The following is a 15,510-nucleotide window of genomic DNA, read 5'->3' as shown; positions in this document are numbered from 1 at the left end:
TTTCAAAATTTGAAACTCCAGTCAAATTTGATGAAAAACTATTTTTGTTAAACTAGAACGTGATCAATACAAGTGTTATTGACTTCCCTAAAAATAAAATAAAAAAAGTGTTATCGATCGTTCAAAGGTCTATGTTTACATCGGTTCAAGTTTCCGTAACGTTCGATGGTTATAAATCTTGCATGTATCCGTAACTATCGAACAACGCCTATAAATGTTGTAACTACGTCAACCGGCGTCTCCTCTATATAAAGAGATTTTACATAGTCTCCAAAGGTACATATTATTTGACACTCAACCCCCCTTTTATGCTCATATATTGATTTGAGCATTAGAGTGTCCACAAATACAATACCTCTCAACATTGCAAGCACTCAACTAACAATAAACTCATTACACTAGACGCCGTTCTATTGATCAGGTCAGATCAACAAGCTTGATAACTGTTAAGAGTCTCACATCAGATAGGTAATGGCCTGACAATGTATTTATAAGTGGGGGTAATCCTCACATCACAAGTCAGTTTTGTGGGGTTGTGTTAAGCACAACCACCATTTCTAAGATGGTATCAGAGCCTCTCCAAGATCCATTGAATCACCCACTATTAGGTTTCCGTTATCGGACCATCCACCATTTATGTCCACGATCAAGTGATAGTCTGACAATGTGTTTATAAGTGGAGGCAATCCTCCATCTCACAAACCGATTTTATGAAGTTTTGTTAGGCTAAATCACCACTTCTAAGAATAATGTTTTAGTTTTACTCAAATCACGTGAAGGGAAAAAAACAATTCAAGATATATCCCCTTTTTTTTTTAAGGAAAGATATATCCCTTAAAAGTTTGAAGAAATTAGAAAAAGTAACTAGAGGACATAGAATTCAAACTAGGCCTCTTGATTTAGTTACATTTTTATGGATTATAAAGGTTTCGTTAAAGTGTGATGTGTCTATTTCTTAGTGCACTCCTCGCAAAGGAGAGGAGGAGGTTAAAAGGAAGTTTTCCTTTTCCTTTCAAATTTCAATATATTCAGTAATAATGTTTCGAGGCTTTTAAGTATGAGATTTATTAAATGTCCAACATATAAAATTAGCTACTTTTGAAAAATAGTATGACATTTTGACATATAAAATAAAATAGCATGACATTTCTTTTTTTATGGTAAAAAATAGTATGACATTTAAATAATTATATTTGGTTTTGTGGTACTAACACCTAATATAGACATTTTTACCACTCACAGAAGCTTCTTCTTAAATAGATATCTCTAAATATACCATTCGGTCACTATTATAAGCAAAATTTTATATTTTAGATTTATTTATTAAATAATGTATGTGGTCTATAATAAAGACTAAATATATCATTAATTGAATAAATCTAAAATGCAAAATTTTACTTATAATAGTGACCGGATGATGTATATTGTCAACAAAAAATAATGACTATATATGTGACAAATGAATATTTAAAAAAAAAAATGTGTGACAAATGAAATATCACATCTCAAAATTGTGTGCTTATAATACTAATGCACATCCACAAAATATATATTCTTTTTGAAGGTGTATTTTAGGATCTTACAACTTTTTACTTTGGACTTAAAAGCAATTTCTTCCCTTTTTAAACAAGCTTAAAAGAAAGGGTAAGTGGGTAATTTTGTTTGTTTTTTTGAAAGCATACAATTAATTTTCTCATTTTTCTCGCAAAGAGGCTTTGAACTACTGTTCATCGTGTTTTCTCTCCAAAAAAAAAAGAATTATGCTATTTATCCAACAAAAATTGCTCACTTTCAATTGAAAAGACAAAAATACTCATGCGCATGTTAATTCACATTAATGTTAATTTTGCGTGAGTTAACTCACGCTAGTGTAAAAATGGTTGTTGTAATACATAGATAGACCTCCCTTGGTTTGAGAAATAAGTAAGCACTATATTTATAATTTATTTACTTCTTCTGATGTTTGCCCTGTGGTCTATTTGTGGGTTGTGGTGTTTATATAAATGGAATCTAGTGTGTAAATTTTTAATAATTTTTCTTTTCTACAAATTGACAGCTTTAATAAATTTTAGTTTCTTCTCTACAAATTTTTTAAATTTGTCTGTTGAATGATTGTCTGTTTTACTTTGGTTGTTATAAGAAAAGTGTTATAGGTTAACTATGCAATAGGAGCAATTTTTATTTTTATGTGGTCACAATTACAAATATATATTTGGTTTAGACACACGTACAATACAATAGAAATATGTAAAAAAAGAAAAAATATTAATTTATTGTTGTTAATATTAAAAATATTAGTTAATGTATATTGTTGTGTGTGTCTAAATGATTTGGATTTATATTTGTGCTTATATTAGAATTTCCCATGCAATAGTTATACGTCGGTTAAGTACTACTCCCTCCGTTTTAAAATGAGTGTCGTTTTAACCAATTGCATACAGATTAAGGAATGGAATGAAATAATCATTAGACATAATATTTTTACTAAATTGCCCTTGTTTTATATGAAAAAGACAAACTTAAAGTTGCATTGAAAATTGTGAGAAAAAATGTTGAATATTTATTGAAGGTAAAGTTGGAAGAAAAAAATTAAAGTTGTATTGAAAATGTAAAGTGACATTCATTTTGAAACAATTTTTTTGACTAAAGCGACACTCATTTTAAAACAGAGGGAATAGCCGTAGGCTGGTTAAACTTAGAAACCATTACTGATAACCTGCACATGTATAAATGATTAGCAGCTTTATATAAAGATGTAACCATTACTCATACACCAACCCTTTTTCTAATTCACCTGAGTTAACTCACGTTAAATTTTACACTAGCGTGAGTTGAATGCGTAGGGGTATTTTCATCTCTGCAAAACACGATCACCCCTTTTCGTTGCCGGAATCCAAGCTAGTGATGATCACATATCCCATATCTTGTTCTACTAGCTACACCTTCTGTTTTGTCATCAGATGAATGTTAACAACACATTTTTTATCATATTCTTTTTAATTGGTTAAAATTCATATGGGTTCCAGCAGATCATGTGAGGCCATATAAATTTGGTTGAATCCATGTGAATTTTAATCAATTAAAGATAATATGTTGAAAAATGTGTGTTAAAATGTATGTTTCTAATATTTATTTTATCATTATATGTTAAATTTGTCTTCTACCAAAAAAATGCTATATTTGTTCTTTTGATATTGGAATTAAAATAGCTTTAGTTTTGACACAAACTGTTAACCTTGTGCTTATGAACAAAGAGGGAAGGAAGATATTTATGAAAAATCATGGAGGGTGGTGTTTGGTTTTTTGTCAACAGCAAACACCCTTCTTGATAAAAGATGATCGAAAGAGAGAAAATAAATAAATAAAATATATGAAGGTTTTTCGTCTTTTTCATTTTCTTTGAACCAAGTTGTTTGGATTTTAGCGGCAAGAAGCTCCTTCTAAGGACGTACTCGGGAAATATCGAATTCGATTTTCAGGAGGAACAACGCTTGATCAGTGCACATATCACTATGCATGAGTTGGATTAGTCATCCACCATTGGTGGGTCGAAAACCGGTATGAAAGAAGAAGAAAAAAAGTTTACATGATTGATTTAGTCATTTAGAGCAAGAGAGAGATAATTATGAATATGGAATAACAAAATTACTTCAAAAGGCATGTTTTTAGGGACAAATTAAGAAAGAGAAAGCCTACTATGTGTCCAAAGCAACAGGGGGTAGGAATGTATGATACCAATAGACGCCTTCTAAAATTAATTTAAGTGGATGTGCATTAACGTTTGTATGTAAGTTAATATGCTTAAAATAATGAAAATGTTAATTTAACACAAAATACCAAGAACAAATAATAAGAATGGGTATAAAAATAAATTATCAAGTCTCTTTAATACGTTTAAAATGTTTTCTTTTTTTAGTAGAAAAAAGTTTAGGTGGTTGAGCCCTAATGGCTCATGAAAGTTAGAGCAGAACTCAAGGCTCAAATAACGTTTACATAAATACTTACAAATCATTACCTAAAGAAATTATATTGATAGTGAAAGTTGAACTCACAGTATTGTGGATTAAAATGTTTTCTTTATTATTTAGACTTTATATTTTTTTATAATTAAGTATGTGTTGTCTCATAAATGTAGCTCAATTTATAATTACCATAGACATTGTTGCAAAGATGGAGTTCAAACTTCAAATTCCTTATTTAAAAATGTGTAAATCTAATCACTAAACAACTTGAAAAAAGAAGTGTTTAATATTTTAGAGTAGATCTATCTCTATTGACCTGAATTATTTTAATCTCCACATGTCAATTGTGAGATCACGGATAAATTTTAAAAAGAGATTCGGTGCCCCATCAAATCTCAACTCTCTCTCAACAAGATTTTTTTTCTTTTTTTTTTCTTACTGGAAATGAGTAGACTATGAAGTTTCAACCAAAATCATCACTACTTCTATTCAACAATATATGATTCATTTTACAGTTGAGATCTGTTCCGTACGAAAAGGAAAAAGAAACTGTAAACATATTTTACTAAGATTGAGATCACTACTATTCAACAATATCAAGTTTTTTTTTTTTTTTTTTGGTCTAAACAATATCAAGTTTTACAGCATTGTAAACAATAAGTTTTACTAATTCAACCGTTGGTTACTGTTATAATATATAAATAAGAGAAGTGTTAGACCATGTTCAATGGTGTGTTTAATGAGTGTTGAATTGGAAGAAAGAGGAGAGAGAGGATGAATAGATTCAACTGTGTTGAAAGCAGTCCGGAATGCCACGCGGCGCGCTGCAATTGGCTGAAAGATGGCGCGTGCAGCACACGTGCCGACAGGGCGCGTGAGTGTTCAGAGACGCGGAGAGAGAAACGAGTTTTGGATAGATAGGGACACGTGGCGCGTTTTAATTGGTTGTCCGGATTCTTATAATTTTAACAATTGGACCTCAATTATTTCGTTGTAAATTAATTTTAAAAAAATAAAAAAAAATATCAAAATTCATGATTTTTTTTTCTCTATAAATAGAGACTTGGTTCATTTAATTTGGACACAGAAAAAAAAACCAAGTTTTTCACTATATTCTTCTTATTATTATCTTTCTATTAGCAAACTAAGTGAAGTTTTAATCTTATTTTTAGTGAAATGGATCCCAATAATAACCATTTCAACACCCAAAATTATTCTAATTACCCATTTAACTACGAAAATCCCAACAATTATCCAAATCCAAATGAATTTTTCAACCAACGTCCTCAAATTATTTGCATTGCATTTTAAGTTATTTGTGTGTCGTGTGCTTAGTTTGTTGTACTTGCATTTTAAATTAAGAAAATAAAAATAAATTATTTTACAATTTTTTTTCTTTCCAAAAATACTAAAAAATAAATAGTTAATTGTATTATTTTAATTTAATTATAATCGATAATTTTATGTAATTATAAAAACAAAAATTAAATAAGAATAAGAAATAAAAAGTGGTGGGGTAGAGTGTTGAATGAAAAACCATTGGAGAGGGTAAAAGTTGAATGAGTGTTGAATAAGAGAGAGAAAATGATGTAGAGTGTTGGGAATTGAAAAAGTGGGTGTTGAATGGTGTTGAATATGTTGAACCATTGGGGATGGTCTTATATTAACAACCAAAAACCAACAACTTTTAGCCACACCGTATCATTCCCAAGGCAATTCAAGCTGGCACGGATTTCGAGATTACATAAAATGAATAAAAAAGATCAATTTATACTACTTTACCGTATTAAAAGACGGTGTGGACAACCTCAAGGTTGTTCATATATCATTCCTGTATAAATAATCAAGCAACATTTATTTACATTTATAAAAGTTTGTTATAAGTCAACTATTAATTTGAGAATGTTATGAATATATATCATTAGATGTCCATCTATAACGCTTCCACATGCTTGTAACTCCCACTAGTAAATTCATTAGTAAGTGGGTTGTAATGTGATCATTCATGTACCTATATGTATCCTATAAATAGGACCTACATTACAATGTAATGACACACTTCTGAAGAGAATAATAAAAAGTGTTTTCACCTTCTTCTTCCTCTTCTTCTTTGATCTTGTGCTTTTAGTTTATTTCATAACAGAGAATAAATTAGTGAAATTTATTGATTATAAAGAATTATCGAGTAGAGTAATTTATCTTATAACTACTCGTGACGTGTAATAAAAAAAAGTACTACTCCTGAGTCAACATATCCTGGCTCTTTAATATTTACATTATTAAGACATTTTTTTATGTGAACCGATAATATTAAATTATCGATCACGTTTTTTTTATTAACTCTCTTGTTTTTAGGAGAAAGATGTTATCTTCATTTGAAGTTTAGTCGTTAGACAAGTATAGTTTAGTTAAGATTTTCTCTATTTAGAAATTGAACTCGAATTCTTTCGATCAGTTTATCGTTTGATAGAGCTCATTAACCATTTGAACTAAGTCACTTAGTTACTAATCACATTTCATTAAACAAATTCATCCTTTCTTGAAAAGAGGTAAAAGGAGTGTTAAAAAAAGAAAAGAGGTAAAAGGAGTCTTAAGAACACTCTTTTTCCAACACTTTAATACTCACACTTTCATCAAAATGAATACTCTCATGTGCAATTTATACATGTGAGTAAAGTGTGATCTCTCACTGTTCATCAAAAGAGATAAACACATGCAGAATTTAGATGAAGTGAGATAGAATGGTGGCAGATTACATTTTACCCTCTCAATTGCACATGAAAAAATCTATTCCCCTCGTTCATTAGGTGACAGCAATGCTTGTCCCACATTTTAGATTTAGAAATGAATTAAACATAAAAAGTGAGATCTACACTAATTTTATCTTATAAAGAGTGTTGAAAAAAAGAATATTTCTATGGGCTTTGTTTGGTTGAAGAGAGAGTAGTTCATTGTTCTATGTGAAAAAACTAGGATCCACATTTTATTTTTTTGGTATTTGAGGTTCGAACCCCGCACTTTGCGTATATTATGTGTTGTTCCTACCAACTAAGCTAAGCTCACAAGGACAACATCCACATTTATTGAAGGACGTTAGTTTAAACATATTTTATGATATATAAAATGATTTTACATTATGAACCAAAATTTTATTGAAAAGACCTAATTAAAATTAACTTCCAAGTTGCAACTAAACAATAAATTTTATAAACAACTCAATTCAGGTTGCAATCCAACCATAAATTTTAGGATTAAATATGTTTTTATCCCTATAAAATTGAAAACTTTTAAATTTAATTCTTACTTAACTTTGATAGCAATTTTAACCCCTACAAAAAATATTTACATTCAATGTTAGTCTCTACTAAAACAAAGTTTATTTCCTTAAAAAAAAAAAAAAACAAAGTTTATTTAATTTTCCTTAAAATCTTAAATTTTTTAACGATTTTTTGTAAACAAGTTTAGAACATTACAAAAGACTTATTTACTAAAATTTAGATTTTTAACATGACATGAATTAAATATGAAAATTTTCAAACGAAAAAGTTTGTGAGAAAAGTAACTAGGGGTGTTCGCGGTGCGGTTTGGTTTGATTTTGAGCATAAAAGTCATCAAAACCGCGAGATAAAAAAGCATGCGGTTTAGTTTGGTTCGGTTGATTTTTAAAAAGTCATCCAAACCAAACCAAGCGGCTTGGATTGGTTCGGTTTGTGCAGTTTATCGCGAGATTAAAAAAATATTACATTAACTCTAATATTGCCAACTTGTTACAAAATAGACATACGTATGACCATTTATTTTGCTGTTTATATGATCAAATATTATGTAAAACATATATCAAAATATGTAAAATTAAGAAGAAACATAATCATGAAACAAATTATTGGGAAGTAAAGGAAATAAATTCATCACCGAAAATGAATTGAAAGAGATGGAAATGAATTAGAATCAAACCTGATGGTGCAACAATGGAAAAATGGAATCAAAAAGATTATTCTTGAGCATGTAATTGGGCTAGTACATATATTCATTATTCTTGCGGTTTGGTATGGTTCGGTTCCTGAGATGCAAACCGCAAACCGAACCGAACCGCGCAGTTCAATGCAAAAGTCGTCTAAATTCATCCGAACTAAGTGCAGTTTTGATATGGATTGGTTTGGTTTGCGGTTTTTCTATTGGGTTAGTTCAGTTTTGAACACCCCTAAAAGTAACAAAAATTTGGAGGTAGAAATCAAATTTTAAGATAATTTTTTGCGGAGAAACTTTAAATAACGTTCTTAACACATCTGCAAAAAAATGTTCAAAATAACTGAGTAGGGACTAAAACTAAGTAAATGAATTTGTTTATAAGGACTAAAATAACTATTGAAATTAAGTAAAGACTAAACTCAGAAAGTCCTAATTTTATAAGGAAAAAAAAACATATTTAACCCAAAATTTTATAAACAACTCATTCCTTAATCCTTGTAAAGGTGTGGTTCCAAGTTTCTAACCCACAATAACTCACTTCTCAGCACTGAATATGAGTTTCACTAATACACTCTTTGAACACAAAACAAAAAGAGAAAACAACAAAGTGCAAACAAGAAATCTAAAAACGAAATCTGCTGCAGCCTTAAGGATCAAAAAGTAACTGTTGATTTGAGCAAAAAATCAACCACTTAAATATGTCTTAACAAAGGAAAATAACAGATATATACAATAATTTGAACATCTATCAGGCATAATAGTCATAGATACAACTTTACACCTATGTCTTAACAAAGGAAAATCAAACGTGCTCAGCATTGCTGTGCAAGTCTAGTGCCTAATTAAACGGAATCTTAATTGTCAAATCCAGCTCTTTTAACGGTTGCATTCTTTAGCCCAGATTCAACCACACGTGCATCAAACGAGTTGGAATACTTACGAAACTACAACAACCCAAACATAAAAGTTTAGTTATTTCTTGTTCACTATCACAATAATTAACACAAGAATCATCACTCAAAATTGACAATCAACAATTCAACATTAACACGCAGTGTGTAGAACAAGGATTGGAGCTCAATTGACATGATAAACAGTAAAAGAAACACATAATCTATTTACAGAAGGAAGAAAAATAAAGGTAAAGTCTATGCGAAAGTTGCAACTTGCAACTGACATAGAGCAACTTTGAATTTGAGTTACAATTTTCATTTCCCTCTTATTGAATTTCAGTTCAAATTTTCATTTCTCTCTTATGACTCAGGTATGGATGCAATTTGAAGTATTGAAACAAAGCAGAGTATTTGTTAAGAGAAATTATAGTGATATCTTTTGATGATAGATTAGCTATAGGAGATTTCAGCTTTATTATAGGAGATTTACATTACCAAATTAACTATTGCTGAGTTGTATATATATATGCCCATATTGTATTCTTCTAAAGTCAAGCAAATAGAAGCACGATCTATTTTACAGTATTTTCGGATTCAACTTTCTGTAAATGGCATTATACCAATTACCAACAAGCTTCCAAAAGAAGATAAATGGCAACATACCACTTCGAAAAGCTCGCTGCATTTAATTTCCATCTGATCCACTTTAAGTGTTGCAGATTCTTTTACTGAGGTCTCTCTACTGTTTATGACATCCACCTGTCAATTGCAGACAAGAAATAACAATGTATTCTTTCATCAAACTTCATTTTATTATGAAAAGAAATGCAAACAAGTGCCTAAAGAATATTGATTAATTTTCTGAAGCTGTAAAGAATACTAGTTATGATTTCAAAAATATAAGTATTTAGATAAGAAGTAATGTTTTCTTTAGTTACGCATATATTCAGTGTTTATACTTTCCAATGGAGTTTTCAATTCCACTTAATAAATGGTACCTTCGATAAGATAGCCTCAACATTTCTCTGTCTTGTTTCAATGTCACGTCTCTTTGATTCCGCCTCTGATTTTATACTGCTTAGGTATTTAGTTCCTTCATCCATCATGAAACCACATTCTTTCTCTGACTGCTTATTCAACCCTTCCGTATGTTCAACTGATGAGGGAAAACACAACAAACACATATAATATACATGTATAAAGAGCAATGCTATACAGCATTAAAGTTTTTGGGAAATGTTAACTAGTGCCCCGGGGGCACTAGCTAAGGACTTTAAATAGTAACTTTTTATAAAAGTTTGTGTAATCATTGCATTGGAAATTGAAAACTTTTAAATTTTGAAAGATAACATTGCGTAGTGGCATATGTGCCACTTCAGTCGGTCAATGGATTCACTTAGGGCCCATTTGGATTGGCTTATTTTAGAGCTTATGCAAAGCAGTTTATGCAAATAAAGAAGTATTAATGTATTATTTATTTATAAATTTGTTAAGGTAGTTTATGAAAAAACAACTTGTGAATATACAATTTTCGTTAGTAAGATCTTATGAATTAGCATAAAAGCTTATTTATTTGCATAAGCTCAATCCATACAGGCCCTAAGACAAGATGATGATGATCGTCATTGTTAAAGAGTCCCACGTCAGATAAGAGATGGTCTGACAATGTGTTCAAAAGTGGGGGCAATTCTCACATTACAAGCCAGTTTGGTGGGGTTGTGTTAGGCCCAACCACACTTTCTAAGAGTCATCATCATAATAATAATAGTTTGATAAAAAAAACATGCCACAATGCCAGGTAATTTGTCAACAGTTTTTAAAAAAACAATCACAAAAAATATCATAACTCATGCTTACACAGATATGCTGGCCATTTGGAAATGGGGCACCAGCATTACTTGCTTGCACAAGAACGTACCTTTAGTTTGCTTTTCGACCAACTTGGCCTCAAGTGACTTCTCCAGTACTTCTTCGTCACCAAGTTTTGCCTTTAATGTTTTAAGATCCTTTTCAATAGTTTTAGCAGAATTGACCTAAAGGAAGTGCTAAAGAAATCAAACAAGAGGTTTTGCACAATAATAACTATCTTTGAAGGAAGAAAAAGCCCGCAGATCATAATAGAACGTTTCATATCGGTCTTGTAGAAAATGTATTTGATATATTTCAAAGTTGTTAATAGAGAACAACCATTAATTAGTTTAAATATCTTTGAAGGAAGAAAAAGCCCGCAGATCATAATAGAACGTTTCATATCGGTCTTGTAGAAAATGTATTTGATATATTTCAAAGTTGTTAATAGAGAACAACCATTAATTAGTTTAAATAGACTCTTCTAAACCTAATGGGCCTGATTAATGGTGAAATACAATTATTACTAACAATTACAAATATACATTATTTACAACATATCTCCAAGACACCACCACCATCATGAGCTTCATTCAAATCCAAAATAACAAAAGAAAAAGCTTTTCCTTCCTCCATATACAGGGACAAATTCATAACAAAATTTCAATCGTCATGCTAAATGACAGAGCATGAGTCAAATAGCCATAGGACAAGGAATACCTGCTCTTGTGTAACCTGCACCTGCTTGTAGTGCTTTGACATTTTTTTGTGTACCTGACAAGTAATGGATAAAGTGATCTGTATTATCTAGGACAAAACATTACATTGTGAATAGAAGTCATAAACCCATGAGATGCAGTTTACTTTTTTTAAGGCTTTGTTTGGGAGTTTGGAGGGGAAGGGAGGGGAGGGCTTTGGGAGGTTGGAAATATATAGAAAAATGGACAAAAAAAAATCACATTTTTTGAAAGAACGGTTTTTCAGAGAATGATAAACTAATACTTATGATTAATATACTTTTAATTTTAAGAATATTATGACAACATAGATTGGATTTGAAAAATTCATATAAACCCTCCATAACCCCCCAAAACCCTCCCCCAATACAATTTTTGAGTTCCCCCAAATGAGGGGGATTTTTTATTACGAGTAAAAAATTAACCTCCAAAGCCCTCTCCTCCCAATGTCTTCTATTTCTTCCACTTGCTCCTTCCTTTTTTCCAAAACCCTCCCCTCCCCTCCAAACTCCCAAACAAAGCCTAAGTTTCCTTTCTAGAATGAGTAAATGGCTACAAGGTTAGTGCATAGATTTGTTTAACCAATATGAATAATGTTGTTGCCAAAAAGAAATATGAATAATGTTGAAACTGAACGACAACATCTGTAAGGAAAATTCTAAAAAGCAGATTAAGTGATCCCACTAGCCCTATTATGTTGCAGCTTATTCTTCAATGCTCTTTACCAGGGAAAATTCAACATGGTATACAGACAAATCATAGCTTGTGGATATTTAAAACACCCATGGTTTTGATACAAAATAAAGATTCTAAAAACACCATAGTATTGTATGGAGGGAATACCGTCCTATGACAACATACCTTGGAAATAACTTCAACAAGGGCAGTCTTCTCATGGAAATTGTGCATGGCTAATCTTTCAGCATTTCTTGCCTCCTCTCGAGCTAATTTCTTTTCCTCTAGAGCTCTCTTCATGCAAGATAAGGGAAGCAAATTTAAATAGGTAGAGGCAGAAAGATAAAATCAGAGATTACTCTACACAGCAAGAACATCTTAAAATAAGCATGCAGTGTTTGTTCACCCGAACAGTGATAATAAATTCATGGTTAAAATAAATGTTAGTGCCTCTAGTCTCCTCTTACTTTCAATTTAGTTCCTACAATTTGTTTTCTTTTCAATTAAATTATCACACTTACAAACATCTTCAACAGACTGATTTAAAGGAAAAGAGCAATTATTTCAAGCAAATACCCAAAGGCTGAATTCATGAAACATGCTAATAACACTGTCAAATACCAGAATAACACTAACAGTGACCTGTTTTACGTCAAATACCATTTTTTAACATATGAACTATGAACCAATGAAGATAGTTTTTGGAAAAACGTATAAAAGAGTCTATTTCTACATTTCCATATCTCTGTCCTTCTCCCTTGGGTCTGCCTACCTATTTCCTACTACTACCAATTTCTTACAATTTCACCTCAAATCTCCTACAGCAATTACCACCGGAAGCACCCACACACAAAATGAATCAATGACAATTTGGTAGGAAGCATTAAAAACAGAACCACGGTGGAAGATTCATCATGATGTCCACCCACCGAGCCCACAAAGAGCTTTATACCAATTGATAGAAGATACGGGTATATTATTAGTTATTACTGAAAATGGGAATCCCTTTGATTACAAACAATGGCAGCACATTGAGGGTCTGCCTGCCTATGCTAAAAGGCCCTATTCCTCTCAAATGGCAAGATGATTCCATCTCTAATCCTCCTCTCTATTTATAGGCAGCATGTCTTATTTGGCCTAACTACCTCTCAAGTCTCAACTCAGCTACTAACTACCCATTAACCAATTAACTAACCTCTTAAATAACTACTTAACTAACAATAACAGACCTATCAAGCAGCCATTATGTTGTGACTTTGGTGTAATGCAACTATGAGTTATTCTTTTATGTTGGGTTGTGTAAACAATTATGCATTTTGAGATGCTACTTGTGTAGTCACAATTTTTTGATACAATAAAATTATGGAATATGAAGGACATAAATTATGTTGGATGATTTTTTCTCTGTTGCTGATATTGTCAGTAGCTCCTTGTTTTGCTAAGCGCAGGTGTTATGTTACAGCAAGCTTACCAGGCTAAATATGTATTAAGTTAATGTTAGCATGTGCACCGGTCACTACCCAAGAGAAGGTTGTGAGTCGCGAGAGTTTTCCACTGTGGTAACCACACAGAGGTAAGGGCAGTCCTATAAAACACATTTACAATATTCACACAGGAAGATGGGGTGGAAAAATGCAATGTCCATTACATTTCAAAGCTAAGATTGTAATAAGTTAGATTTTGTGAACAGAATAGACTAATAGCCAACATGAAAATGATACCTGTACTTTATCAGGCGATTGAGCAATTTTTGAAAGTAGATTTCCATGCTCTTGAACATTTTGTACCAGTTTATATTCAGCATCAGAAATCTGAGGTAATAACAAAAGGAAAATCGAGTTAGAAGTAAGAATTGTCATCAAGTAAAATAATTTATCACCAAGTACCAACACAGGAATTAATATATATTATAAACTGATCAGATTAAGCTGCAGTCTGCAATATATGTTCAAGTTACATAACTGACAGGGTTAAATGTCCTAATCCACCATTAATTATTCACATAAACATCTATGCCTTTACTGAAATGTATTCCATATACTACTCAAAAAACCCAACATCAAGAAGTAAGACTATGCAACTCATTATGCTAAACTTTCACTATCGGTTAAAGCATACCTTATCATCCATTTCCACAGTCTTCTCCTTCAACTTCTTTATTGTACTTCTCAATGACATCTGTTTATTGTTCAGGTTCGCAATAGTTTGACGCAACTCTTTAACTTTTGCATCCACCTCCTGAACAGAAGGCAATTCCCTTTCCCTCGCTTCATTGCATTCAGCAATCGCCAATTTCAACTATAACAGAATGAAAATCTATCAAATAAAACACCAATACCAACACACACAAAAAAATAAAAATAAAAATCATTCAATATTATAAACCTGTGTAATATTATTCTCTTCAATCTCAACTATCTTCTGTTCCAACGCGTTGAATTCGTCTACGATTTCTGATATCGCATTCAATCTCCCATCCCTGATTTTAAAAAATTTAACAATTAGGTTATGTTTTATTTTTCCTTGATGATTTAGCAGAAATGGTTGAAGAAGTGAGAGTAACGAACGAACCTGTCGAGACAGAAATTGAGAAGAGCTCCAAGGAAAAACTCGGTTCGATGAGGATCGGGTTTGAGAAGATCGGCAAAGTTAAATGTGTATTTCTTAGGACATTCAAGTAAGTTAAGCATTTCCTTGATCTTGTTGTAAAGCTTGATAGCATGAATAGATCCAACGTGAAGGTCGGGATTCTCGAGATGCTCTAGTGCATCGAAATCAAGCTGTCCGTTGTCTTCGCTGTGAGAAATTCAAAAAGAGAATAAAAATGAAGCGCGTGAAGCGAAGATTGAAGAGAAGGGAAAGGGATAGTTACTCGTGGAGAAAATCGAGGTAGTTGAGGATGCGAGTGTAGAGATCCAAAACGACGCCGGTTCTGGGGTTGGAGATGTCGTTCTCTGTAACGGTAGCAATTTGAAAGTTGTTTAGGAGTTGAACTATTTCTGGCCGGCGAAGCCTTGGGTATTCGTAGTTCGACATCGCCATGTTCTTCTTCAACCGCTACTCAGACGCAGAGATTGTTAAAGTGACCGTGTGTGTGATTCAAAATTGAAAATTGAAAATTGAAAATTGAAAATTTTGAGTCCCGCCCAAAGTTTTTTAGTATTTAGTAGAGTGATACACGAGCAGTGCGCGTCTGTACGGATCAAATCTATACAAAAATCAAAATTACTGGTGAATAGACAGACTTATTGCTCCTTCATTGATTTTTGTTCAATTGTACAAATTGAGATTGAACCAAAAAATAAATAAATGAAATTCTGGATAATTCTATAATGTAAAGATTTTTTTTAATTTTATTTTACACACTCTCAAGCTAGGTCTCTCACACAAAACTTTTTTATTTCTACAATACTCATTTTCTATTTT

The 15,510-nt window shown here is 31.8% G+C and overlaps 1 protein-coding gene across 1 annotated transcript; it reads right to left on the bottom strand.

Annotated features, from left to right (window-relative positions):
* Positions 1-8,552: 8,552 nt before the first annotated feature.
* Positions 8,553-15,308, bottom strand: LOC11413108 (kinetochore protein NUF2 homolog). Its single transcript, XM_003629923.4, has 11 exons — positions 14,957-15,308; positions 14,656-14,880; positions 14,470-14,563; positions 14,203-14,382; positions 13,806-13,895; positions 12,271-12,378; positions 11,393-11,446; positions 10,743-10,857; positions 9,823-9,980; positions 9,488-9,583; positions 8,553-8,875 (listed from the first exon to the last, which is right to left on the bottom strand). The coding sequence occupies exons 1-11, from the start codon at positions 15,124-15,126 to the stop codon at positions 8,786-8,788; spliced, it is 1,380 nt and encodes a 459-aa protein (XP_003629971.1). The 5' UTR covers positions 15,127-15,308; the 3' UTR covers positions 8,553-8,785.
* Positions 15,309-15,510: the final 202 nt, after the last annotated feature.

This window comes from Medicago truncatula, chromosome 8 (genome assembly GCF_003473485.1).
Source record: "Medicago truncatula cultivar Jemalong A17 chromosome 8, MtrunA17r5.0-ANR, whole genome shotgun sequence".
Classification (NCBI taxonomy): domain Eukaryota; kingdom Viridiplantae; phylum Streptophyta; class Magnoliopsida; order Fabales; family Fabaceae; genus Medicago; species Medicago truncatula.
The sequence above is the reverse complement of the archived record's forward strand: the minus strand, read 5'-3'. Positions and strand labels throughout refer to the sequence as shown.